The sequence below is a fragment of the Lygodium microphyllum genome, chromosome 12 (assembly GCF_053477565.2).
Source record: "Lygodium microphyllum isolate KBCC chromosome 12, Lygodium_microphyllum_v1.1.10, whole genome shotgun sequence".
NCBI classification, from domain to species: domain Eukaryota; kingdom Viridiplantae; phylum Streptophyta; class Polypodiopsida; order Schizaeales; family Lygodiaceae; genus Lygodium; species Lygodium microphyllum.
Window position 1 is genome coordinate 12,162,853 of NC_141146.1, and position 27,393 is coordinate 12,190,245.

Genomic DNA, 27,393 nt, shown 5'->3' on the forward strand with positions numbered 1-27,393 from the left:
AGAAAAAGGTTGCTTATTTAGCATGAGTTTTGTTCGCAAAGAAAAGGGAAGATTAGTTAGAATTAACCTAACCTCAAATCGATAAAGTTTAGGATTGAAAAGTCAATTGACACATAGATAACAAATCATGTGGAAATAATCTCGAAATTACCTTCTAGAGTTAACCAAGTTGATATAAACTTAAAATACCTAGGCTGCGAAATATTCGTTGGGAATGAGTTAAATTCCAAGAAACGTCTATACCTTAAATACTTGTCCACATTCCCTCAATGTAGGGTCAGTGAATTGTAATCGTAAAAGGAACTAGGGTTTGTCCCTGAGATTCTTACAAAAAAATAAAGCTAGGAAACCCTAGGTCTAACAACGTCAGCTTAAAGAACCTGAAACGGATTGTTTCGTGACTCCATTATCGCATAGTACGATGCGAGACTTGCACAGCAAGTACGGAGTCATATGGTCTTGTGATTGAATCACAAGAAGAAAGGCCAAATTCTCGCAAGGATGGCGGATCTTTACGCAAGTTATCTTGCAAGAGGATGTATACTTTGATATCCTTCTTGAGTAAGGAAGATTAATTGGAGATTAAAAAAAACCAGAAACTGAAGTACCCAATGAACTTTAAGGTTTAACCAAGTTGGGTTAATAGGGTACGCCCTAACCCAGGATATAAGGGATCTTGCCAAGTTGCAAGACACCCCGGATCGAGTGTTGGATGCATTCAAAAGGAATGATTCATTCCTTAGCAGTTTGCCAACATAAAAAACGATCAATGGAAATGTTTGTGCTTGCTACAGATTTTAGAGCACTGTTTGACTTTGTTTGACCAATGAATTAAAAGATAAATGAATATCTATACTTCAGGTTGAAGGCCTGAAGGGAGAGGCAGCTTCAGCTACCCCCGACTGCCTGCCTGATCCTAACCAAGGGGGTTGTTGACCGCGCCGGGAACGTGGACCGAACCTGCCGCGAGAGGTCTCTCCGTTGAGCGCTACTTGGAGCAGGAGGACGCTTGGGTGCCAGGGGGGCTCTGGCCGTAAACCCCTCGCCTTCCGGGTCCTGCACAAGAGGCTAACGTGACTCAGGACTGGATCTCGAGGCCCGCATACTAGTCTACGGGCGGAAACTTGGAATAGTGATCCCTGTGGATTGTTGGACAGCCTTCGGGCGGATTGTGGATAAGCCTACGGGCAGAACTCTTTGTATTTCAAAGATAAATATGATGACCTGTTAATAAAGAACTTGTCTGATATTGTTTTTCTATGTCAAGTAATAAGATTACGTGAAGGAACCAGTGCTTAACGGGTTAATTAAAGAAGCTGGTTGTTACATGTCCAACTAATATGTTAGATAATTAAATAACTAAAACAACCCGAGGAAAGTGTGGAGGATGGGCCATAGGTCCGTCCTACGGATGGGTGGTCCCGGTTGGCCGGGAACTTTTCTCAAATCACGAGGAACAGCGGGATGATCGCCAAAGGACACGAACAACAAAAGCGTTGACCTAGAGTTATGTCTTAACCCAATTTACGTCGTTTTAGGGGGGAACGGAATGGGACTATGCCTTATGGCAGAGAGGTTGAGCTTTGCATCCCTCTTGTTTTCCATTCTCCTTGAACCAAGTGCACCGTGAATCCGCTTCGGACCTGGCGTTTCTGCGTAAAGTAGTTCGCTTGGGTCCGACGCTAGTTGCTGTTAGGAAATGACCAATCAGGAAAACCCTAATTCAAGTCGATCCTAAGTGGGAACGGCCGGAAGCAGACGCGGAAAGCCCTAGATCGCAAACCCCGTAACATTCCATGGGAGTGCCGGGCGGAGCTTTCTAGGCATCCTTTCCGATGGACTGCTAAGACGTGTCCTGGATAATACTAGTGGACACGTTACAATGTCTCCCCCAAATGTGAGGGCTCTATCTCTATAGAAGATGTGTTAAGTATCTAGGTGGCACTACAATCCCTACGGTGAATCTGAAATGAGAACAATATCATCTGTATACAATAATATTGGTATCAACACCCTTGCTAGGCTGACTCCGGCTCCTCCTCCTTAGCCAATGTAATTAGACACTTCATCTATGTATAGACGAAACAATATGTGTGAAAGCGGACATCCTTGTTTCACTCCTATGGTATTGTCAATCCTCTCTGATAGGTCCCCAGGTGCCCGTACATGACCTATCACTGTCTCATATAATGCATAGATACCCCATCGTATATCCTCTAGTACTCCAATATCTTGCAATCTCTGTATGATGGGTGTACGAGGCACTGTATCAAAAGCTTTGCTAAAGTCTACCAAGTAGCAATAGATCCTCTTGTCTCGGGCTTGTGTCTCGGGCTTGACCCTCCTCAATAATGGCTCTAAGTGTGAGAATATGGTCCAGTGTGGTATATCCTTGTCCAAAACCTGGCTGTCCTTGTGCTCTCTTGACCCTCCTCAATAATGGCTCTAAGTGTGAGAATATGGTCTAATGTGGTATTGCCTTGCATTTCAGCCCACTCATTGAGTTCATGCTCCAATATAGATCCATATATCTTGTATGACCGATCATGATAGTCCTGTAGTTGCTAGGGGTCAAGGGATCACCACACTTAAATAGAGGAATTATAGTATTGTCTGCCCAACTCATAGGGAAGTCTTAACATACTACTCTATTGAACATATGTGCTAGTATGGGTGCTAGTATGTCACAAGCATATAAGAAATGTTTTGCCACTAGTCCACATTTATCCTGTGCCCTCCCCTTTTGTAATCTATAAATCGCATCCCTAACAATTTTCTAGTTGAAGAAAGACCACTGTGTTGGCCTACAGGCCTGTGGGGGCTACATAGGTGGCTGCCCTGACAAGTCATATAGCGGTCTCCCATTGTCAAGCCAAGCATCTAGTGATGTGATCTGTATGGGGGGCTGTCTTTCATGAAACATCTTTCGTGCACTCTTGCTATCGCGTCCCAAAAATAGTTGATATATCTTTGCTTCTACTTTTGCTAAGTAGTCTCGTTTCTTCTTCCGCACAAGGTGTTTGAAGAACACCTTTGCTTGACAATGTGTCTGAGTGCCTAGCTCCACTTCTTTCCGTAAGCAAGCTCGGGTGACTCTACACTCATTATCATACTAGCTATTTTGGGGGACAATAGAGTATGTGGGTCTACATCGGGGCAAGGTGTATGGGAATGCATACATGGCGGCTGATCCATGTATGGCCTCTACTAAATCCCTTGTACATTCTTCCAATGATCTGCTCAGGTCCAATGTATGTAAATTGGCTTGCAAGAACCACTGTACATGTGTGAGGTTTCTTCTATAAAGTAGTATTTAGGACGTTTAGGGAGGCATGGTGTTTCATGTTTCATATGTCCACAAGAGAGTATGAATGTCAAAATAGCATGATTAGTTGCTATGCCGATTGGTCTCTTAGATACCTTAAAGTTTTGGATGTTTGGTATCAATGTTGGTGAGCCTATCAAGTAGTCTAGAGTACTTGCCTCTCCTTTGTGATTCCAACATGTCAAATTGTTAGATCCTGGCCATCGTCAGAGACCATTAGAGATGGCTAGTCTATGTGCACTTCCCAAAGCCAATAGGTGTGTCCCATAGGTACTCACTTCTTTGTCCTGAGCTCTCCTGCATAGGCCTATTTCATATATGTTGATCTCTTTGAACATGGCATTATCATGCATATAAAAGTTTGTAAGTCTCTAGTACGGCATTGAAATCTCCTACTAATAATATGTCCCCAATGCTAGCATATCTCATGATATCCTCGAAAAGTACATCAAAGGGAGATCCATCCTATGTAGCATAGATAGAGTTTGCAAGAGGAAAGTGGCATATTGCAATGAATATATCCCGTGGTCTTCTTGCATGTATCCTAATTAATAAGTATTGTGCATATTAGTCCCCCCCACCCTCTAGTTGCTCCCTCTCTTGCAACAACTTTCCCCCTCAGGTATCACCATGACGTGATTGGTAGTTTTCTTAGAAGGATCGCGCAATGGAAACCTCTGATCAGACGCCGGCGCACTCAGCGAGTGCCCCCCCAGTCGAACACCTTGCGTGTTGTCCTCTCTGAGGAGCAGCTCTTAGCTGTCCGAGCTATGGAGCTGGAGCTAAAGGAAACAACGATTTATGGTCAGGTGTAGTAGGACATTCCCCAGCCAGGGCCCAGCTTCGGAACTGGCTTCACTCCACGCTGCGCATCGCCACAACGCAGATCGTGGAGGAGGTCCTAATGGGCCAACGGATCTTCATGGTCAGGCTCAATTCGGCAGACGCAGCTCGTGAGCTACTTGCCAGTTCACCATATGCGCCCACGAAGGGGGTCATATACATGGTCCCTTGATACAGTGGCTTTATTGTGGAGGCATTTGCACTCCACAAGAGGTTTCTTCGGCACCCAGTCACCCTTCTTTTCCCCGTCCTGGCGATAGAGTATCGCCAGTTGGTGGAAGACTTTGGATGGCTCTTTGGCACTGTCCTTCCCGCATCTTTTGCGGATGCAGTGACAGTAGCAGGAGTCCCAAAGGTACGGGTGGCAGTGAAAGAGGTCAAGAATATCCCACAGTTCCTAGAGATTGAGGCAAGGTGGATCCGCTAACAGGCCCGCAGGTGGACACTGACGGCTTTACACAGGTCTAGAGACAACAAAGAGGGAGACGGTGGGGGGGGGCGCAACCAACTCCTCAGACCTAACCTCGACAACAGGGAGCAGGTGGGCGAGCGACGCCCCCTCAGCAGAGCACTCAACAGCCCCCCTGCCCGCCCCAGCTGGCAGGACCGCAGCCCCCCACATCCACCACCTGTGCCACAGACTACCTCACCCGAGATCCCATAGCCCCCACACCCACTCCCCCGCACATCCCATGATCCCCCCGCCCCCCAAAGCCAACAGCCCACAGCCCCCCCCCCCCACACCCGCCGTGCACCTCCATCCATCCCACCATCCCTCGATCCTTCCCTCCACCACCTCCCCTACCGAGCATCCCCCCTGATCTGCACCCGGTAGAGGTGTTCCCCCCTAGACCCACCCCCCCTCCTCCCACAGGAGGTGATGAGCCACACACGTCTATATCCTCCCTGCACCAGCAGTCTTCCCCCTCCCATACAGCCACCAGCTCATCTGCCCCTGCCGCCCATCACACTTTCCTGAGACAGGCACAACCATTGCCACAAGAGTTCTTCCACAGTGGCCCATGGTCCTACCTGAGAGTTGCAGAGCACGGAGAGTTTCCACTACCTCTAGAGGTGGGGATCTTCGTGGTTCGTAAGTCAAGGAGGGGCAAGGTCCATCTACTAGCACCACCGGATGGACCGAACAACGCCTCTTTTTTTTTAGCCCTCTCACTTAGGGGAGTGGACGACTACACAAGTAGAGGAAGAGTTGAAGAGTCAGGTAGCGGACCACCTCTCCCAGTGGATGGGAGAAGAAGGACTAGCACTATTTGCATAGCAGTGGTCTGGTTCCATGATGGACATTAATTGGTGGGCTGGTGCTAAGGTTCCACACTTGAGCATTATCTTTTGAGCTCCTCCACAGTGGAGAGCTCCAAGGCATGTGATCGAGTGGCCCCTTGCAAAGGCAGCCCGTTTCTACTAGTGTACAGAGTCACAACTCTCAACACGACTCTCAGCACTGGCCTGGTTGCATGGACATTAACTGGTGGGCTGGTGCCAATGTCCCACACCTGAGCATTATCTTTTGAGTCCCCTCCACAGTGGAGTGCTTCGAGAGATGTGATCGAGTGGCCCCTGGCACAAGCGGCCCGTTTCTACCAGTGTATAGAGTCACGACTCTCAGCATGACTAATAGAAACATTGATAGTACCACCTGGAGCATCTATCACCCCTATGGTCCGGCTGAGGGCCACCATAGGGGACTCGAGTTCTCCATCCAAACCTGTGGCAAAGCGTACCTGCATGCCCTATAGTTTTTCCCCCTCATCAACAATCTCCATACCGAATTGATGTCTGTTCGGTCAGTCACAGGTTTTTCCACGAGCTTACACGTTGCATCCTAGGATGTGAATAGTCTTCACTACAATGGGGCACGTGGTTCCAGGAAGTTAATTATTCGACAGGAGTTATAGCCTGCCCTTACTGGATGAATTGACATCTTACAGCTACAGGAGCACAAGCTCACTTCCACCCAGGCCCAGCGGGTAGAGAAGGTACTCCCGAGCAGCTTGCACACTTATTGGGAGCACGCCATTGGTGCCCATGGCAGGACTGGAGGCGTTTGTACCTCTATTGGCACGAGTCTCACCGCCTATGTACGAGACCACGTGATGATAGGTCCAGGGAGGGTTCTATGGATCAGATTGAATATTGGGGACTCGTGCCATGGAGTCCTCAATATCTATGCCCCTACGGAGGTTAGGGCACGCAGCAAGTTCTGGGTCGAGATCGCGGAAGGACTCCCAGAGGTGGACTCCTAGATCGTTGGAGGAGACTTCAACAACCTAGAGGCTTTGGAGGACCAGCAGGGCAGCGGAATAAACTACCAAGGCATGGCCGGGGAGGAGCAGGAGACATGGCAGGTCTTTCTACTGGCAGTAGGAGCATACGATGCCTGGAGAGACCTTGCCTTCCACAAGAGCAAGAGGTCGCTGGACTTCTCTTGGGAATACAAGTGGCTAGGTGGAGCCCTACTAGAGTGGTTGGACATTTTTTATGTGGGAGAGTGGGGAGGCTCTCGAGGAGGCCACATCGGGCAGTTGTCGAGAACCATGTTGTCCGATCATTGCCCGGTTCTCTTGACACTAGATCCCCCAGCATCTGTCCTAGAGAGACGATCCTGTCGGATCCCTCACTCGATCTATAGGAGGGGGGAGGTGACAAGACAGATAGAGCAGATTTGGACCAAGGAGTGGGACAGGAGGAACCGGGTAGCAGAGGAGGTTGCACAGGTCCTAGCCGAGTCGAGCAGAATCTGCCAAGAGGCAGCCATACAGGCTAGGCAGCAGAGCTGGGACGAGGAGAGAGCACTCCGGCAGGACCCTGTAACCACGCAGAGATTATTACACGAGGCACCAAGGGATCCCACCCTCCACGCACAAGAGGTGCGTGCGCGAGCAACCATTGCTGGCTTAGAGGACAGACACTCAGAGTTCTCTTTCAGAACCTTAGTACCCTTCTGGGCACGGAAGGGGGACATGATGTGCAGGGAGTTCTTCCAGGTACACCAGCCTCGCACTGCAGGAGAGTAGATACGCAGCCTTTGAGATCAATATGGGAGGACTCGTTCTAGCCCAGACGAGGTGATGGAGAATGCCACCAACTATTATACACGCCTCTTCCAACAAGAGACAACTTTAGCTAGAGGATAGAGATATAGACACCAGGTCTGGGATCACATCTCGTCCCTTGTCACAGAGGAGATGGGACGCTCCCTCCTGGTCCTCTTCATAGGGAAGGAACTAGAGGAGACCTTCCATACACAGGATGGGCAGAAATGCCTGGGGGAGGATGGTCTATCTAGGGCCTTCTTCACCACCTACTAGGAAGTAGTGAAGGAACCCCTACTGATTGCCTTCCAGGGGATTGTCACTTCAGGACAGATACCAGGGAGTCTTTCGGCAGACCTTATCAGTCTTCTCCCCAAAGGGGGAGACTAGTTGGAGCTTTCTCAGTGGAGACCAATCACCTTTTTGTCAGTGGCCTATAAGGCACTAGCAAAGACGATTGGTAGGTGATTACGGCCTATGCTTCCAGACATCATCCACGACACACAGACAGGTTTTGTCCAGGATAGGAGCATCCTGGACAATGTATTTACCTTCTTTGAGGCGACAAAGTGGGCTCAACATTGTGGGGAAAGACTGGCCGTATTACTCTTCGATTTCGAGAAACCTTATGCCAGGATGGACTAGGATTTCCTAGAGGGCACCATGGTGAGGTTGGATTTCCCCCAGGCTTGGATTTGCGAGGTCTCTACACTTTACAGATCGGCCACCAACAGGGTCCTCATAGGTGGTAGGCGAGGGGAGGAGTTTTGGCTGGAGAGATCAGTTCGACAGGGCTGCCCCTAGTCCCGTACTTGTTCCTACTCTTTGCAAAGGCGATGTCTCACTTACTCAGGTCGCGTGTGAGCAAATTACGTGGCCTCCGACTTCCAGTGAGAGAGGAGACTAAGTTGTTAGACTCAAAGTATGTAGATAATACAGCACTCTACATAGAGGACAATGAGTTGATGTTGGAGAGAGTGAGGCTAGCTCTTCAAATGTTCTATTCTGCAACGGGAGCAAAAATCAACTGGTGAAAGTCAGTTGGTTTCCTCACACCCCCAGACTCTAGCATGGAGTGGGGCGTCCACCTGGGATTTAGATGGGTGAGCAGAGGGCAAACCGTTCGGTACCTAGGGTTCCAGATGAGACAAGACATCACTCCCGCCTAGTAGTTTCTACTAGTCCTCGACTCTATTTGGAGGAAGCTGACCTACTGGAGCACGACTCGCCTCTCACTAGCCGGCCGAGCCCTGTTGGTTAACCAGGTCCTCCTAGGGACGGATTGGTACATCGCCTCGTGTTGGTGCTTCTCCTCATCTTCCGTAGTGCAGCTTGGCCGCCTAGTGCAGAACTTCGTTTGGTCCGGGTCAAACGGATCCAAGGATTCCATGGCCAAGGCGGCGTGGGTGACCATGATACGATATCAGTCAGAGGGAGGGCTTGGAATCATAGACCCACAGTATTAGAGTATGGCCCTTCTGGACAAGCTAGTTGTCCGCGGCCTCAAATCGGGAGGGCAGACCTTGAAAGTCCTATTGCAAGAGGGTCTTCATGAGTGTAGACCGAGGCTTGGCGGGGGTGGAGGCCATCCCTGAGATGGATCTTCACGTCAGCCCAGATCACCTTTTCTATGCACCTTGCTCTGCGTGTGGCAGGGCCTCCATAAGGCCCTAATCCATAGTCCTCGAGACTGCCAGGAGGAGATAGATCATCAGCCGGTGATCTGGAACCCCCAGATCAGGGATCGAGAAGAGGCACACATTAGCTAGCGCCCCCACATCCAGTGGGCTAGTTGGGAGGCTGGCCCGGCTCGTACCATCAGGACATGGCGGGAGGTGTACAGGATGGTGGATGAGGAGATGTTGCAGCGAGTATCAGGCTGCCAGAGAGGAGTGGAGTTGAGGAGAAGGGAGATAGACGCAGCAATACCTCAGGAGTGGCTTGCTCCCCCGATACGAGAGCCGATAGAGCTCGAGGAGGTATGGGCCGCTAGGTTCTCACCAACAAGCACCCCCCTACAGGTGGTAGGTAGAGTGGGCAGCGCTCCACTTGGGACCTTCTTTATTGTACAGGAGAGGGGGGCGTCTGGCCCTTGATAGAGGGCAGTAGGATGAGGGGATAGCTGTCATTTCATCGAAGAGGATCAGGGTGATTGGCCTTCAGTGGAAGATATGCCAGCTAGACCTTTTTGTCTTTTGGCAAGAGCTCAGGAAGTAGCGCCTTTGGATCTAGGAGGGCAGGCAACTTGATGAGCTGGAGTGGGACCTGGGAGAGTGGCTATGGCCGGCCATTGCCGTCATCAAGAAGCCACTGAGGTTCTTGGAGTACATTGCCAGGATTGGTAGACACGTACTGATATAGGAGGATATGGATTGGGCGCCATCACGCAACAGGCACTGGGCGGAGCACAACATCACGGAGCCTTTCCGACGGACCTTCTGGTGCCACCTATGGGACAGCTGGAGGCCGAGGAGGGTATCGTATTTTCTATGGCTAGTGGCACATGGAGGCTTGGTGGTGGGAAGCTGGCTTGCCCAGATGCAGGAGGAGGGAGGTTGTAAGCACTGTGCACAGCAGCCTCTGGAAACCCCAAAGCACTGCCTTAGGGCATGTGAGGCGGCACAACTCGTGCGGAGAGGAGCATCCCGCATCCTTCGCCATATAGCACCCAGCCTTGGATGTATCTCATGGGGAGCTTTCTCCTGGCAGGCGGTCATCTAGGGCCGTCACCTTCTGTATGAGGCCAGGATGCAAGACACGATATTCATTATCGAGGCAGGGTCATACGCAGCGATCAGTTTAGAGGCTCTACCCATCCGCCACATTCTGGAGCTCACAGCAGACCGCTCTGAGGTATGGGAGATCATAGGGAGTCTTATTGGTTGGCATATCTAGAAGGCGCAGTGTCAGGAGGCTTTCAGCGGAGAGAGACTTTTAGTACAGGCGACCTTAGCAGAGCTCTAGACCTCCATCGTCCACTCCCTCCGCAGCCAATGGGATCAGGTGCAGGGCGAGTCCAGGGCTCGTCAGGAGCTCCGATATCATTTCATGCGCACTCTGGGCGGCTAGGACCTGTTTTTCGTGATGCAGGCAGGCAGCCCCAGATGGCAATACACCCCCCCTCCATGGCTTCTGGCCCCCATCCCCCCCAAACCGCCTTGAGAGGCTTGTATACATGATGTACTTGTGACTTTCATCAACTCCAGCTAGTCTGTTGAGCATGAGAACTCCATTGAATTAGTTCTTTTCTGAGTAATATCATCAACCATATTTTACTTGCAAAAAAATACATAGGTAGATCCTGCCAAAGCATGTTGTTTATGCTCCATAGCACAAAAAACATCCCAATTTCTAGTTAACATTGTTTTCGATAGCGGATGTTGCTTACTGCCCAAAGAAACACCTTTTACATTCCATAAAGCAATCTTCGTGATAACACAAAGAAAGAAAACTACTGAACCACCCCTTTTCCTTTCCCTTTCACATCAACAGCTTTAGCTGCCTGAAATTTTTCCATTTCACTTCTGATCACATCTACCAGGTCTGCTCTCTGCAAACTAGCAATTGAATCACAGGAAGGATACTGTTGTTGCTGAGAACGATAAACATCACGAGGAGTTGAGGTGAGGTGAGGTGAGGTGGGGCGGGTGGAGCGGGGTTTTTTTTTGGTGGGGGGGGGGGGGGGGGTGTGGGGGGGAGGGGGGGGGTGTGGGTGTCATGACACATTCCCCGCAAGCCCCCCAGCCCCCCTCCCCAGGACATGGCACACCCTCCCTCTTCAAAAAACCCTGCTCCACCCAAAACCCCCCCCCCCAAACGACATGGCACACCCCCCGCTCCACCCAACCCCCCTCCCATGACATGGCACCACCCAACCCCCTCCCACGACATGGCACCACCCAACCCCCCCAACGGCGTGGCACGTCCACCCTCCTCAAAAAACCTACACAATTGAGGAATCTTGCTGTTTACAACCTATGCCTGTGCCTTTTGTTACTTTAGGGCCAAGGATTGAATAGCAGATGACATGCAGATGCTCAAGGGATTGTGAAATGTCATGATTGGAGCTTATGTGCTCTTGTGAGAAGGAATGAAGAAGGAAGGTCACACAATGAGGAAAACCAACGAGACTCACGAGTGAGGAATGGAGAAGGAAGGCCAACAATGAGGGCAACAGCAAGAGGTTTACAGTACGTGATGAAAAAGACCATTGCATAGAATGTCTCAAAAATATTTGATGCAACCTTTGATGAACATTTCTAGTCAATCCACAAAAGCTATAGGTTGCTAGTTCATATGTTTTTAAGTTGTTGATACAGAAGCAGAACTTATCTTAGTAGTATGAAGACCAGTAAATAACACAGTTTTGCAAATGTACTAGCACCTTTGATGATTATGTGCATTTTTATGTGGATTCAATATAATTTAACTGTTTAGTACCCATAGTCTCTTGGATGATAATTTAACAAACATTATTCCATTTAAAGAAGTATCTATATAATGGAACTCTATAAAGAAGGAAAATAGCTAAAAGAGAGAGTGCTAAAACATATAACTAGCTTTTTGAGTACCTCTAGTGGATCTAAAAAACATTGCCGTAACTTTGAAAGGGCTATTGACTTCTTTTCAGTTTCCCATTGTAACTCTCTCTTCACTTCATCAACATTATTTTGAATTTCCTTTTCAATAATGCTGATTGAAAGTACAAAAAGTTTCATAAATAAAGATTAATGCAGCAAACATGCTATTTTTTATTTCAAATAACAAACTTCAAATGCACTCACATTTATGAGTATGTCTGATAACAGGTTCAACCATTCGATAACATAAAACCATGCAAATTTCAAAACACTTACGATTCTTTTTCGCTCAATGTGGTTTATTAAAGTTTCTTATTTTACTTAGACTCACATATTACTTCTTGTTTTCACATTCCAAAAACTATGGTGCCTATACATATGGGAATGTATGCCTATGGTTTGCCTATGGATTTGAGCTTGGATTGAGCACTGATTTGCTCAGTTTACAGAGGTTATATGCTGCTGGAAACTTCAGGGCTGAAGCTATTTATGCTATAGTTGGGGTTATGCCTATTGGTCACGGGGTGCTCCCGGCTACTCTGTATGATGTCATGATGTATTTGGACTATGCCACATGCCTTGTTTATGCTCCGAATTGCTTTTGAGCTGAGATTAGAGCTCGATTTGGGTTTGACTATCACTTCTTTGCAGCTGGCATTTCATCTATGGCATGGTTTATGCCTAGGCTAACCAGTACGGGTTATGATGTCTTGGTGAATGCTTTATGCTTTGGCTGTGGATAGCATTTATTGCACCTTGGACAGCATGCGGTTCAGACAGTTTTTGACAGAGTGATTAAATTTGCTAATTACAGCAAAGTACTTGCCGTAATTTCGGGAAATTCTGAGATTTGATCAGTGATATTTATCATGGCAAATGAAGGAGGTGATGTATTTACATATGTGTCCAAGGAGGATAGGTTGGATGGCAACAACTATTCCCTATGGTCCTTTATGATGAAGAATGTGCTGATTGCAAAGAATCTTTGGGATTATGTTAGCGGTGAAGAAGTTAGGCTTGGAGTTGTGTCTCCTACTACTACTCCTCCAAGAGGACGTGGACAACGGGCAATTCAGCCTATTCAGCCTACTTCAACTCAGCCACTTCCCTAGTGATCAGTAGCACAAAAGACATGGGACACACTGGATGCACACGCTTTGTCACTAATTGCATTGGCAATTCAATGGTCTATCATCCCTCACATTCAGTCTACAGCTTCTTCGCGAGAAGCATGGCTGACCTTAGAGCAGATGTTTACTAGAAAGACTGAGACACGCATCTCTTTCTTGAAGAAAGAGCTTGAGACTCTGAAGATGGATGAGGGTACAGGATCATCTAAATAAAATTCAAGACTTGCGTGAGTAGCTTATGAATGTAGATGAGTACTACTCAAATGCACAGTTGATATCTACTACCTTGGATTCATTGCCACTCTCATATATTTGGCCTTTCATACGGCCTTGAATCTCACCATAAGGATTCCTCCACAACCACTTACATTTCTTCAGTTGGTCAGTTTGCTCTTAGAGGAAGAGCAAACAAGAAAGAATAGTGGTGTAGATGTCATAGCTTTGAGGAAGCTTTTATGGCACGGAAGAAGGGCAAGGGAAGCCAAGCTAAAAATGCTCCGCAGAGCTCTAGGACATCAGGTGCTTCATAGAGTAGCAAGAAACAGGGGGCACGCAAGCCAAGAAGAGCAAGTGCCACTATTGCAAGAAGCGAGGACACTACATCACTGAATGTAGAAAGCACATAGCCAAGGAGAAGGAGTCAAGGATGTCTATTTCTAATACACCTTCTATTGCTACTGAGTCCACATCCTTTGTTGCAGAAATGGACTATTGTTTTTACACATGCAGTTATGACTCTTCTTGGATTGATAGAGCATTTAGCTCTACTAAGGATGCGAGCACATGGTTTTTTGAAAGTGGTGCTTCCAGGCACATTACATCTCGCAGAGATTTGTTTTCTTCTGTTATTGTATCCCTGTTTGGCAAGTCTGTGAAGTGGCCAACAATGCATCATACCCCGTTAGAGACATTGAGGAGATTGTGTTGACAACCATTGATGGATCTATTCTCTACTTGTAGGATGCCTTATTTGTGCCAGGCATAAAGAAAAATTTGTTATCTATTTCTTCTTTGGCACGGTGTGGTTTGCAAGTTACCATTGATAATGACATATGTATGGTCGAGATAAGGAAACCATGACTTTGGTTTTGATTGGCACTCTATGTCATGGGTTATCTGACTTGGATGCTTGTTCACTTGATCACTCGGTCTATATAGCATCTACTCTCACTCCAACTATATCACAGGTGGAGTTATGGCATGCTCGTATGGGGTATGTAAACTATGGTAGCTTGATGCTTATGCAGCGTACACAGATGCTTGATGGTTTACTTCTCTTGGAGAGACCTCCTGAGCATATTTGCGAGGAACGTATTTTGGAACAAATGCATTGTTTTTCATTTCCCCGTGATGTTTCCTTTAGAGCAACTGCCAGATTACAGATTGTGTACTCAAATGTATATGGCCCTATGCAAACAGAGCCATTGGGTAGCTATTACTATTTTTTCACTTTCATTGATGAATTTACTCATTTTTGCTGGGTCTACTCTTTGGTGAAAAGTCAGAAGTGTATGATGCATTTTTGGCTTTTGTAGCACTTGCTAAAAATCAATTTGGTTGCAGGGTAAAGACTCTCTGTTTGGACGGAGGGGAGAATACATGTTTTCTATGCTGAATTCTATTTTGAAGCAACAAGGCATTGTTCATTAGTATACTACTACTTATACTCCACAACAAAATGGGGTTGCAGAGAGGAAGAATCGGTCACTCATGGAGATGGCCAGATGTATGCTGAAAGCAAAGAGCTTACCACACTATTTTTGGATGGAAGCAGTTATGTGTGCTTGCCATGTCTTAAACAGGTGCCCCACCAAGACATTAAAGTGAGAAACCACTTCTTCGGTTATTTTCTTCAGCTAGGGTTTCGCATTGACAACCCCAAAAAGGGCTCGCGCCTATCAAAAGATGACGTACCAGTGAGACAGTAGGGTTTGCGGGGAGGAACAGAGAGTGAACTCGGCAAACACTCAGAATAGAAGGGAAGAGAGGAGAAACTATAATGAATGGAATGATGAAGACCTGAATCATGGAGTGAATGTGATACAAGGGAACAAGGGTGCCATAGCACAAGGAAGATGATGAAGACAGCCATGAACCACGAACCACAATGTCCTCCTGAAGGGGTGTGAGGGTCGTGGAGAGGCTGGAGAGAAGAGGTGATGGACTGAATGAATCAGCCATCAGGAATGAGTGAGAGAAATAGGCACATTGGAACATCCGGAAACCTTCTATTGGACATTTTCGTACTGTTGGGTGTCTTGCATATGCACACATTCCCAAGGTACTCAGGAAGAAGTTGGATAACAAGGTTGTTAAATGCACTTTTGTGGGGTATAGTAGTGAAAGCAAAGGATATAGATTATATGATCTCGTCTCTAAGAAGGTATCTGTCCGTAGGGATGTGGTTTTCGATGAAAAATCAGAATTATCCCTTCCTCGTTTTGAGACATATCAAGCTGCCAATAATGTATTTGATGGGCTGCTACCCATTTTCTTCGGTGATATAGTTGGAGCTTTAGTAAGTGAACTTAATGTTCAGCCAGCTGCTCCATTCGGTAATGCAGAGAATCAGCCCATGACTGATCTGAATATTCAGCAAGGTGCTGAATTTGAAATTCAGCAAGAGCTTAAACACAGTTAGGAGACTAGGCAGATGCCTAGATGGTATTTGCAGACTATAAAAGATAGTCATTTGGATACTCCTATTGCAAGAAGGCAAGCTCGTATGCATGATGGTACACATACCATGGAGTTTGTTATGGCAGAAGATACACTTGATGATAAGGAGCTTGAATGTTTTGAGAATGCACAACATAGTGTGCATTGGATGGCAACAACGCAAGCCGAGTTTGATTCCATCATTTTTTTTTTTGCAAGTAAAATCTAGCTGATTATATTACTCAAAAAAACTGATTACAACGGAGTGCTCATGCTCAACAGACTAGCTGGAACTAATGCAAAGTCACAAATACATCATGTATACAAGCCTCTCAAGGCGGTCTGGGGGGGATGGGGACAAGAAGCCATGGGGGGGGGGGGGGGGGGGGGGGGGGGTGTATCGCCATCTGGGGCAGCCTGCCTGCATCACGAAAAACATGTCCTGGCCGCCCCAAGTACGCATGAAGTGACAACGGAGCTTCTGACGAGGCCCGGACTCGCCCTGCACCTGATCCCATCGGCCGCCAAGGGAGTGGATGATGGAGGTCCAGAGCTCTGCTAAGGTCGCCTATACTGAAAGTCTCTCTGCCAAAAGCCTCCTGACACTGTGCCTTCCAGATATGCCATCCAGTAAGACTCCCTATGATCTCACATACCTTAGAGTGGTCTACTATGGGCTCCAGTACCTGGCGAATGGGTAGAGCCTCCAAACCGACCACTGCCCACGACCTTGCCTCAATAATGAATATCATGTCTTGCATCCCGGCCTCATACAAAAGGTGACAGCCTTGGCTAAATGCCTGTCGCAAGACCAAAGGCAGTGCTTTGGGGTTTCCAAGTGCTGCCGTGGGCAATGCTTACTCCCTCCATCCTACTACATCTAGGCCAGCCAACTCCCAACCACCACACCTCCATGTGCCAAAAGCCAAAGAAAATAGGACACCCTTCTCGGCCTCTAGCTGTCCCAAAGGTAGCGCAGAAAGTCCGACGGAAGGCTGCCAGGCAGGACACAAAAGGTGATAGCCTACCAGCAGAAAGCTCCCCATGAGATACATCCAAGGCTGGGTGCTATACGGCGAAGGATGTGGAATGCTCCTCTCCACACGAGCTGCGTCTCCTCACATGACCAAAGGCACTGCTTGGGGGTTTCTAGAGGCTGCTGTGTGCAGTGCTTACAACCTCCCTCTTACATCTGGGCAAGCCAACTTTCCACTGTCACAAGCCTCCATGTGCCACCAGTCATAAGAAATACCATACCCTCCTCGGCCTCCAACTATCCCATAGGCATCACCAGAAGGTCCGTTGCAAAAGCCTCCATGATGCTATGCTTCGCCCAGTCCTTGCTACATAACGGCGCCCAATCCATATCCTCCTGCATCAGTACCTATCTACCAACCCTCGCAGTGTACTCCAGGAACCTCGGTGGCTTCTTGGCGACCACAATGGCCAGCCATAGCCACTCTCCTAGATCCCACTCCAGCCCATTAAGTGGTCTGCCCTCCCAAATCCAAAGGTGCCACTCCCTGAGCTCCTTCAAGAAAACATAGGAGTCCAGTCACCATGTCTTTCCCTAAAGGCCCACCACCTGAATCCTCCTCCACGAAAAGGCAGCTATCCCCTCATCTTGCTGCTCTTTATCAAGGGCCAGACGCCCCCCCTGCTGAACGATGAAGAAAGTCCCCTGCGAGGCGCCGCCCACTCTATCTGCCACTTGTAAGGGGATGCCTGATGGTGAAAACCTAACGGCCCATACCTCCCCGAGCTCTATCGGCTCTCGTATGGAGGAAGCAAGCCACTCCAGAGGTATTGCTACGTCTATCTCCCTTCTCCTCAACTCCACTCCTCTTTGGCAGCCTGATACTCGTTGCACCACCTCCTCGTCCGCCATCCTGTACACCTCCCACCATGTCTTGAAGGTACGAGCTAGGTCTGCCTCCTAACTAGCCCACTAGATGTAGGGGTACTTGCCAATCTGTGCCCCTTTCCGATCTTTGACCTGGGAGCTCCAGATCACCGACTGATGGTCTATCTCCTCCTGGCAGCCTAGGGAGCTCTGGATTAGGGCCTTACGAAGGCCCTGCCACACGGGGAGTAAGTTGCGTAGGAAAGGTGATCTAGGGGGGGTGATCTCAACTGACGTGAAGATCCATCTCAGGGACAGCCTCCACTCACCACCAAGCCTTGATCTACAATCCTAAAGACCCTCTTGCAATAAGACCTTCCAAATCTACCCGCCTTGTGTGAGGCCGCAAACAACTAGCTTGCCCAAGAGGGCCATACTCTAATACTCTAGGTCTATGATCCCAAGCCCTCCCTCTGACCGATGCCGTATGAATGTCACCCACGCCACCTTGGCCTTGGAATCCCTGGAGCCATCTGACCCTAACCAAAGGAAATTCCACACTAGACGGCGAAGCTGCACTACGCAGGAAGAGGAGAAGCACCAACACAAGGCGATGTACCAGGCCATCGCTAGGAGGACCTGGTTAACCACCAGGGCTCGGCCGGCTAGTGCGAGACGAAACATGCTCCAATAGGCTAGCTTCCTCTGAATAAAATCAAGGACATGAAGAAACTGCTAGGTAGGAGTGATGTCGAGTCCCACCTGGAACCCTAGGTACCGGACAGTCTACCCTCTGCTCACCCATCTAAATCCCAAGTGGACGCCCACTCCATGCTAGAGTCTGCTCCACTGTGACGCGGTTATACCAGGGAACCATGTGGATGACCCCCTTCGTGGAGGCATAGGGCGAGCTCTCCACTAACTCACGAGCTGCGTCCACAGAGGTGAGTCGAACCATCAAGATCCCTCAGCCCATGAGGACTGCCTCCATGATCTGCGTTGTGCCAATACGCAGCGTGGAGTGGAGCCAGTCTCACAGCTGGGCCCTCGATGGCAAGTGTCCAACGACCTGACCAAAGATCGTTGTTTCTTTCGGCTCCAACTCTGTGGCCCGGACGGCTAAGAGTTGTTCCTCAAAGATGATGATGCGCAAGGTATTTGACTGGGGGGCACTTGTAGAATGCGCCACCATCTGACCAGGAGTTTCCATTGCGCGTCCCCGCTAGAAACCTACCAATCACGCTACTATGCTACCAAGGGGGGGAGTTGATGGCGAGGAGAGGGAGCCAGGAGGGGAAATTACTGTTTTCCAAAACAGTGGTAAGACTGCCTAGCCGGGACTCAAGGCAGAAGAGGCAGGTGGGGGGGCGCAGGCGTCAAAATAGTCGGAGGCGGGGGGTAGCAATGGCGGGAGCGGGCTCCGTTCAAAGAACTCCATCCTGGCAAATCACCTCAGTTTGATTCCATCATAAAGAATCAAACATGGGATTTAGTGTCCTTCCCTGTTGGGAAGAAAGTCATTGGTACAAAGTGGATCTATGAGCTGAAAAGGAATTAACATGGATCCATTGGCAAATATAAGGCAAAGCTTGTGGCCAAGGGCTACGCACAGAAGAAAGGCGTTGCTATGAGGAGACAACTGCTCCTACATCCCGTATGACTACCATTAGGTCTATGGTTGCTTTGGCTGCCCATTATGGATGGAGTGTGCATCAGCTTGATATAGAAACTACATTTTTACATGGGAAACTTCAAGAAGAAGTGTATGTGGAGCAACCCATTGGTTTTGCAGTTGTGGGTTCCGAACACATGGTGTGTAAGCTGAAAAAGGCTTTATATGGTTTGAAGCAAGATCCTCAAGCTTGGTATGCAAAAATTGATGCCTTTTTACTAAGCCAAGGCCTCATAAACAGCTTGAAGCAAGCTCCTCGTGACAAATTTGAAACATTTCGCAATGCTTTAAATTTAATCTCCCTTGGTGCCTCACCCTTATGTCTTGATCACTCTTCACTCCAAGGGGGACTTGTTGGGTTTGACTTATGCTACGCTCACAGAGGAGTGTTGGTGATCTTCAGTAGGACATTGGGGAACTTTTTACTCTCTGTACGAGAGGTTTTTTTCCCTAGATTTATTTCTTTTATTTTATGTGTTTATGTTACACAGCTTGGGCACTTGTCATGTTTTACACTCTTTAGGTGTGAACACTCTCTTACAACCCTAAGGTTTATGGGTTGTACTTTGTACTTGCACCTTACACTTAAGATCATTTTGTATTGGGTGTCTTGCTATCACACTCTCTTCACTATCAACTGTACTCTCTGCTGAACATCTTACAAATTCTGTCTTTTGTAATATGCAACTTGCTCAACTAGATCCAATATTCAATGAACATGATGCTTGCATCTTCCCAATCGCAAGCCTCATAGCATGGGATGTGTCTATGTAAGTAACCTTTCACGTGTAGGTAGCTTAGTAGAATGGGCACTCGTTGCAAAGCTCTTATGTATGCATCCAAGTTTTTTTTTCCAAGAACAGAAAATTCTATTGGTAGCACCTTACAGAAAATCTCCTCGAGTTAAAACACAAAGTACAAGGAACTCTGTAAAGAGTAGCTAAGTCCATCACAAATACAATATCTGTATGAACAACCAATCTGGTGGGCTATAATGCCACAGCATTTGAGGGGCCAGTGTGGAAAGAAGTGCATGAGCCCAAGGTCCGCAGGAAGGCCTCTCTCCTCATCTTCAAAAGAGTTGCCCTGCATACTCTCCCATCTCCCGCCGAGAGTGTGGATGATCTCTGTCGAAATCCTGGAAACAGTCTCCATTGTGGTACTGTTATCTTTATGGATAAGTGGTTTTCCAAGCAAAATTGCTCTATCAAATAGCAAAATTACAGAGTCTCCTCACACTATTTTATAACTTATGTTTTCCCATGCACAGAATGTGTTCAAACATATTTTGAACTGAGAGATTAGCTCAGATAATTATGGAGGTATCTGGACTTGGCCAATTTGAATAGAGACATCAGGATATCTTTTGGATTCCTTTATACTCAGTGCATATAGAGTTTAAAGGTTTTGAACAAATTTGTTATGCCCTCATCAGCTTTAAATGAGGATCTCTTAGATTTTGCTGACCTAACTACAATGCTTCTGAAACATTTTAAATGGTTTTCCTAGATCAAGCACGAATACTGGTGCAAAATGAATGTCTTATGTGTCACTGTGTGCATCAAAAAGTACTCAAGCCTCCTGTCAGAGCCTCTGGTAACCATATGGTTAGGGTTTCTTTCATCTCTGGTCCTTGAGCATAATATTGTACAATCCAGAAATAGCCCACAGAGAAGGAAAAGGGAGTAGTGATGATCTTTTCAGGGCCATTTTTTGATTTATCAAGAACATAGCATGCATTGAAACTTCTTTGCTAAACTCCTCTTAAGGTAGAATGTAGGTAGAATTTAAGCATATTGCACTTTAATCTAATAAGGTTGATACCAAAGGGTTTATGTGGTATTTCAAAAAGTACCTTCTGAGGTTTGAGTCAATCTCAAACTCTTCTAAAGGCAACCTTTCATTTGCATCTCTTGCATTATTCTCCTTCAGAATCTTTGCCAATGAGTTCCGAATCTGGTCTACTCTGTGTTTTACCTTTTCCTTTTTCTGCAGGGCGAGCCGCAACTTCCGATCTTCCTCTGTCTTCTGCTTGTCTTCTTCAATGCTATAGGCCTTTAAACTTATATCATCTGCTTCATCTTCTACATGTTTTTCGCTGCAAAGTAAAGAGCTTTTGAGTGGTAATAAGGCAAGTGGCACTGCAAGTTCAAGCTATACCTAAATTTTTAGAACTTTGAACATATAAATCCTGTGCATTGAGCAGCTGACCCTCTTACCACAGATGTGAGATTTTCAGGTCATATCTTGAATAATAGTAGTATTTGTGCCAGTCTTTTAAATGAAATTTTTACCATGTCAGACTAGATATTGTATGATGAACATTGGCCTTTATACACCCTTTTGCTTGAAATATGATTCAGACATAACAGTATTATATGCGACTATGGTTGATTCCTGCAATCTGTGATGTGAATCAAGCAGAGGCCCTCCACACAAATATGCTTCCATTGTCATACTACATGGAACTAAAATGACCATTGCTGTTTCTTTTAATGAACAAATTTTTGAACATAAAGGACCTATGCAGATTCTGTAATGATATGGTGTTCCTTTTACTAGACAGTAATTAGTTACACCACTCATTGTACTGAATTTCACATTTTGAAATGACACAGAACAAATAAATATTATTACATCTTTTTTAACAATCAAAAAAATCAAGGTTACGTACCTACCTAGTTCACTGACATACACATCTGCACCCTCCAGCTTGTCTCTCTCAAAACTAAGTTCGTGAACATAAAAACTCCCATCATAAGCTACACTCGCCTGAAATAAAGAATCCATCTAAATGATTAATTCTTAGAATCAACAGGGAAGGACATGCTTTGCAATGAATAAAACTTGCCAGATATTGATGATTGTAGCTGATCATAGCTCCCGAAACCATACCATTAAATCCATCATGTATTCTTCCCTATGGCCATACATTCTCACATTGCAGTTCAAAATGAATAAAGTTCCACTTTAACCAACGAGTTGACTCCAAGTAACCTACCTAACTACTACAAAAACTGAATGCAGAAACTCATCTGTAGATGAAAATATCTGTAGATAAAAATGCATAAATACCTCCCAATACACATGCTGCTGCATTACTGCTAGCTGTCCTGGAGTAGGAGCTGTTTGAATATGAACCACACCATCATCATGGCCTGAAACGATGTACTGATATGAAGAAGAGTACCTGCAAGCAGAAACATTTGAAAAGTACAACACTTTAGTTCAGCTCCATTTACAAACGAATGTAGAGGTTCATTTTCATTGTAATGGAACAGATTGAACGTATTTAATTCCCCCTAGAATTAGAAGTATGACTAATCCCGGGGGGGTGGTAGTCGCTAACCAGATTCTACTGCTAAAGAAGCTAGCATGTTATTATTCACTCCAAATCCAGGGGCAGTTTGGGGATCATTGACCCAAACAGTCAAGAGTAGAGTGCTGATGGATCAAGCTCATTGTGAAGGGCATTCTTCAAGGACATGGAAGAAGTTATTGCTATGAAGATAAGAGGCACTTGTTCCTGCTGATGGAGGACCATGGCAACCTAGCATCCATTGGATATTTCTGTACATCCATGATACAAGGCCGGGGAAAAGTTTTGAAGCCAGATTTGCTGCAGCTATTATCTGCATTTGGACATTAGTATCTACAGAACTTCACCAGATTGGTCCAAACACTGTTGAATAAAACTTGAGGCAGCCACTTTTCTTCAAGTAGATACTCTGGATGGAGAGAGGCTACACCATCAGAGAGAGGACAAGTCTATCTTGGAAGAGGCTCTCTTCGTAGATAGCTTTCATAGTAGGAGAGAGGTTTGCTTTTCTCGAGCTATTGGCTTAGTCACAAAGAAAGAGGCTTTGTGGAATTAGAGGGGCTAGAGACACGATGGAGAGCATTAGGAGGGGGATTGGGCTCTTCGCTACAGGAGTCTCCTTCTCATAGTGGTGGCTACTATCAGAGAGAGTGTGTTTACTTTCTCAGTATAGGGAGATGGTAGACTCTTTTCTTTTTCCAAGATAAGAAATTTCTATTAACAACACCTTGGCAAATAACCTAAGGGAAAATAAAAAGTACAAAGAACTCTATGAAGAGTAACTAAGTACATCACAAATACTATGGTTGTGTGAACAACCAATCCGGTGGGGTGTAATGCCAAACCATATGAGGGACTGTGTGAAAGAAAGAGCCTGAATCCTATGTCCACAGAAAAGCCTCTTCTCTTCCTCATCCTCTCAGAGCTACCTTGCATCCTCTTCCATATCCTATGGAGAGTGTGAATGATCTCTATCCAGATCCTTGATGGAGTCTTTGCTGTGGATACATCTAGAAGGTCGATAGCATGGCTGCATCTCAGTCCCAATATACCAGGCTATGATACTGGCAATCAACTCCCATTTGTGGAAATGTCCTTGGGTCCATTGTGCTTGTGAGTAATCTGGAGTGGGAATCCTGCTCAAATGCTGTCCAATGATGAGAAAAGAGTAGCTCTCCTGAACATCCTCATAGCCGCTCTATTGTGCTGTGAAATACCATCCTGAGGGCTCTCTTCCGAACCTCATGGACTCTAGGGCAGTTCTATAGGCAATGTATTTGTGACTCACTAGATTGCCACATCTCGCGCATGCTACTGGGTCCTGCTATATCCAAGCCACGTGCCAACTGCTAAGCTCCTGTGAGCTACAAGCCATATGAAGAGAGAGATCTTCCTAGGCCTGAAGCTATCATGTAGCCTCCGAAACTCACCTAGCTTCAGAGTGTCGATGCCTCAAGGTGTCATCCTTGGCCTATGGTTGGTGTAGATCGCACCCCTCCCCCCGACCCCACACACACACACTCACACTCTCTCTCTCTCTTGAAGGACTCCATTTGGCAGCTCTTACTAGCAGAACCTACTCAATGACAGATCTTCAATATTCTACTTAGACAAATGGGTCCAAGGCCAAGTGTTGAGCTGAAAATGCATTACATGTTCATTAGCCACTTCAAACATCCCCAAAACAAGCTTAATTAATAAAATTACTGAAACTTTAATGAAAAGAAATGTACTCCTAGAGTGTGTCTATGTCCCATAAGCAGAACTATGGAGCTGAAAATGCATTACATGCCCATTAGCCACTTAAAACATCCCCAAAACAAGCTTAATTAACAAAATTACAGAAACTTTAATAAAAAGAAATGTGCTCCTAGAGTGTATCTATGTCCCATAAGTAGAACCCTAATTTTGGAGGACCCAACCATCTATAAATAGATAGGCAGCTATTGACTTACTGTGGCGGTTCCGCTCTCTGCCTCCGCACGAAAGACCTCCCCAGTTGACTTGCTCCCGTGCCTCCATCCTATGCTGCACGTTCAACCACTAGCATTCGTTGCTCCCTCCGTCTATACCAACATTCCCCTCGGTATCACACCAGCTAGATTGGTAGCCCCTAGCAGTGACACGCAATGGAAACCTCTAGTCAGACGCTGGAGCATTCTTGTGAGTGCCCCCCAGTCAAACACCTTGTGTGTCATCCTCTCTGAGGATAACTCCTTTCCGTCCGTGCCACAGAGCTGAAGCTGAAAGAAATAGCAATCTATGGAGGTCGTAGGACACTCTCCATCCAAGGCCCAACTTCAAGATTGGCTTCACTCAAGGCTATGCATTGGCACAACACAGATTGCAGAGGTAGTTCTCATAGGTTAGGGGATCTTCATAATTTGACTCACCTCTGTGGATGTAGCCCGCGAGCTAGTGGATAGTTCACCTTATGCCTCCACAAAGGGGGTCATTTACATGGTTCCTTGGTATAGTGGCTTCACAGTGGAGGAGTTCGTGCTCCACAACAGGTTTCCTAGACACCCGATCACCCTTCTATTCCTCGGACTAGCGGTAGAGTATCATCACTTAGTGGAGGACTTTGGACAGCTTTTCGGCACAGTTCTTCCTCCCTCCTTCGTGGATGCAGTGGCAACCTAGGAGTCCCGAAGGTACGGGTGGTTGTAAAAGATACAAAGAACATACCCAAGTTTCTTGAGATTGAGGCAAGCAGACACTCTTTCAAGTAGCAGATTATTGTGATAGGGCAGCCTAGCCAGTGCCTACGATACCATGACTTTGGGCATCAGGCTGCAGACTGCATGCGTTTCAGAGCCAAGGCGGCTCAGCCGGCAGAACCACAGGTGAATGCTGACGGTTTCACATGGATCCAACAGCGACGATAGAGAGGGAGACGACAAGGGGGGCCTCAGCTAGCCCCTCACATACAGCCATGGCAGCAGAGAGCAGGAGGGTGGGCAAAACACCTTGCAGCACCCTGGCACTCATCCCACCCAGTAGGATCACAAGACTCCACCCCCACCACCCACTGAGGCATCTTAGTCCCCCACACCTGAGATCCCCCAAGCCCCATGCGCCCCCCCCTCATGGATCCCCCCTCCCAACCCTATCCCACAGCCTCCCCATTCCAAGGCCACCCGACCCTATCCCTCACACAGCCTCCCGACCCTATCCCACAGCCTCCCGACCCTATCCCTCACACCCGCCTCATACATCCAATCACCCCACCACCCCTTACTCGTCCTCTTCCCCATGTTCTCCCCCACCGATGAGCCCCTCTGATCCTCACCCAGTACATGTGTCTCCCCCCCATCCATTCCCTCCCTTCCCATAGGGGGTGACGAGCCTCACACGCCCATATCCTCTCCTCACCAATAGCCCAGGTCCCCCCCCCTCCCCACACAGCCACCAGCTCATCTCGTCCAACCGCACGTTACACCTTCCCTTGACAAGCGCAATTGCTCCCCTAGGAGTTTTTCCACAGAGGTCTATGGTCTTATTTGAGAGTTGCGGAGCACGGAGAGTTTCCACTACCTTTGGAGGTGGGGATCTTTGTGATCCGCAAGTCAAGGAGCGGCAAGGTCCATTTACTTGCACCACCGGATGGACCAAACTATGCTTTTTTCTTTCAGACCTCTCATTCAAGAGACTGGATGATGACACGGATAGAGGAGGAGGTGAGGGGCCACGTTGCAGACCACATCTCCTAGTGGAAGGGAGAAGGAGGACTAGCACTCTTTTCCCGGCAGTGGCCAGGGTGCCGAGGTCCCCATATCTGAGGTCCCCCTATCTGAGCATTATTTTTGGAGCCCCTCCACAATGGAGTTCACCGATGGATGTGATGGAGTGGCCCCTCGCACAGGCTGCCCGCTTCTACCAGTGTACAGAGTCACACCTCTCAGCATGGCTGATAGATCCCCTGGTGGTACAGCCTGGAGCATCTATCACCCCCATGGTGTGTCCGCGAGCCACCATGGGGAAATCTCGGGGAAGTTACTATATATATATACATATATATATATATATCACGCATATTCAAGGCCTATTTATAAATATCCTTATCTATGAATTTTTCTTGGATAAAACATAACCCTTTTCTATTCAATATGTAAATAACTCATTTATGTTGCACCCTTCTATATGTAAAAAATGTATAAAAATGGTATTTTAAAAATACCTTATTTTGAATCCACGTGATGCACACATATATTCATGAGTAACTTACCCAAGGGGGGAATGGAGTTCACCCTCCAAGCCTACGGGCTAGGCACATTCGCATGCCCCATAGCTCTCCCTCTTCATCGGCAGCTTTCACACCGAACAGATGCTTGTTCGGCCAATCACAGGTTTCCCCAGGTGTATATACCTAGCATCCTGGAACGTAAACAACCTCCACTACAGTAGGGCACATGGTTCTAGGAAATTGATTGTTCGGCAGAAGCTGCAACCAGCCCTTGCAGGATGGATCGACATCTTACTTCTTTAGGAGCACAAGCTTACCCCCTTCCACACCCATTGGGTAGGGAAGGTACTTCCAAGTAGCTCACACACCTATTGGGAGTACTCCATTGGTGACCACCACAGTAGGAGTGGAGACGTATGCACCTCTATTGGCCCGAGCCTCATAGCCTGTGTACGAGACCATGGGACGATTATGGCAAGGAGGGTCCTATGGATCAGACTGGATATAGGGGACTCGTGCTTTGGAGTCCTCAATGTTTATGCTCCTACTGAAATTAGGGCACGGAGCAGATTCTGGGTGGAGATCGCAGCAGGACTCTAAGAGGTGAACTCTTGGATTATTGGAGGAGATTTCAACAACCTGGAGGCCTTAGAGGACCAATAAGGTAGAGGCAAAGATTACTAGGTCTTTCTCCTCGTAGTAGGAGCACGTGATGCTTGGCAGGACCCAGCTCTCCACAGGCAGGAGAGGTCACTCAACTCCTCTTGGGGATACAGGCAGCTGG

The 27,393-nt window shown here is 47.3% G+C and overlaps 1 protein-coding gene across 7 annotated transcripts in view; it reads right to left on the reverse strand.

The window, feature by feature from the left end:
• LOC148027458 (cilia- and flagella-associated protein 44-like) overlaps positions 1–27,393 on the reverse strand; it is a 223,066-nt gene that overhangs the window by 107,326 nt on the left and 88,347 nt on the right. For all 7 annotated transcript variants that reach the window (XM_087689155.1, XM_087689154.1, XM_087689153.1 and 4 more), the window contains 5 exons: positions 22,180–22,294; positions 21,956–22,024; positions 21,779–21,876; positions 20,960–21,202; positions 11,793–11,913 (listed from right to left, as the gene is read on the reverse strand). In XM_087689155.1, the coding sequence (XP_087545281.1) occupies positions 11,793–11,913; positions 20,960–21,202; positions 21,779–21,876; positions 21,956–22,024; positions 22,180–22,294 (646 nt within the window). The remainder of the gene's footprint in view (positions 1–11,792; positions 11,914–20,959; positions 21,203–21,778; positions 21,877–21,955; positions 22,025–22,179; positions 22,295–27,393) is intronic.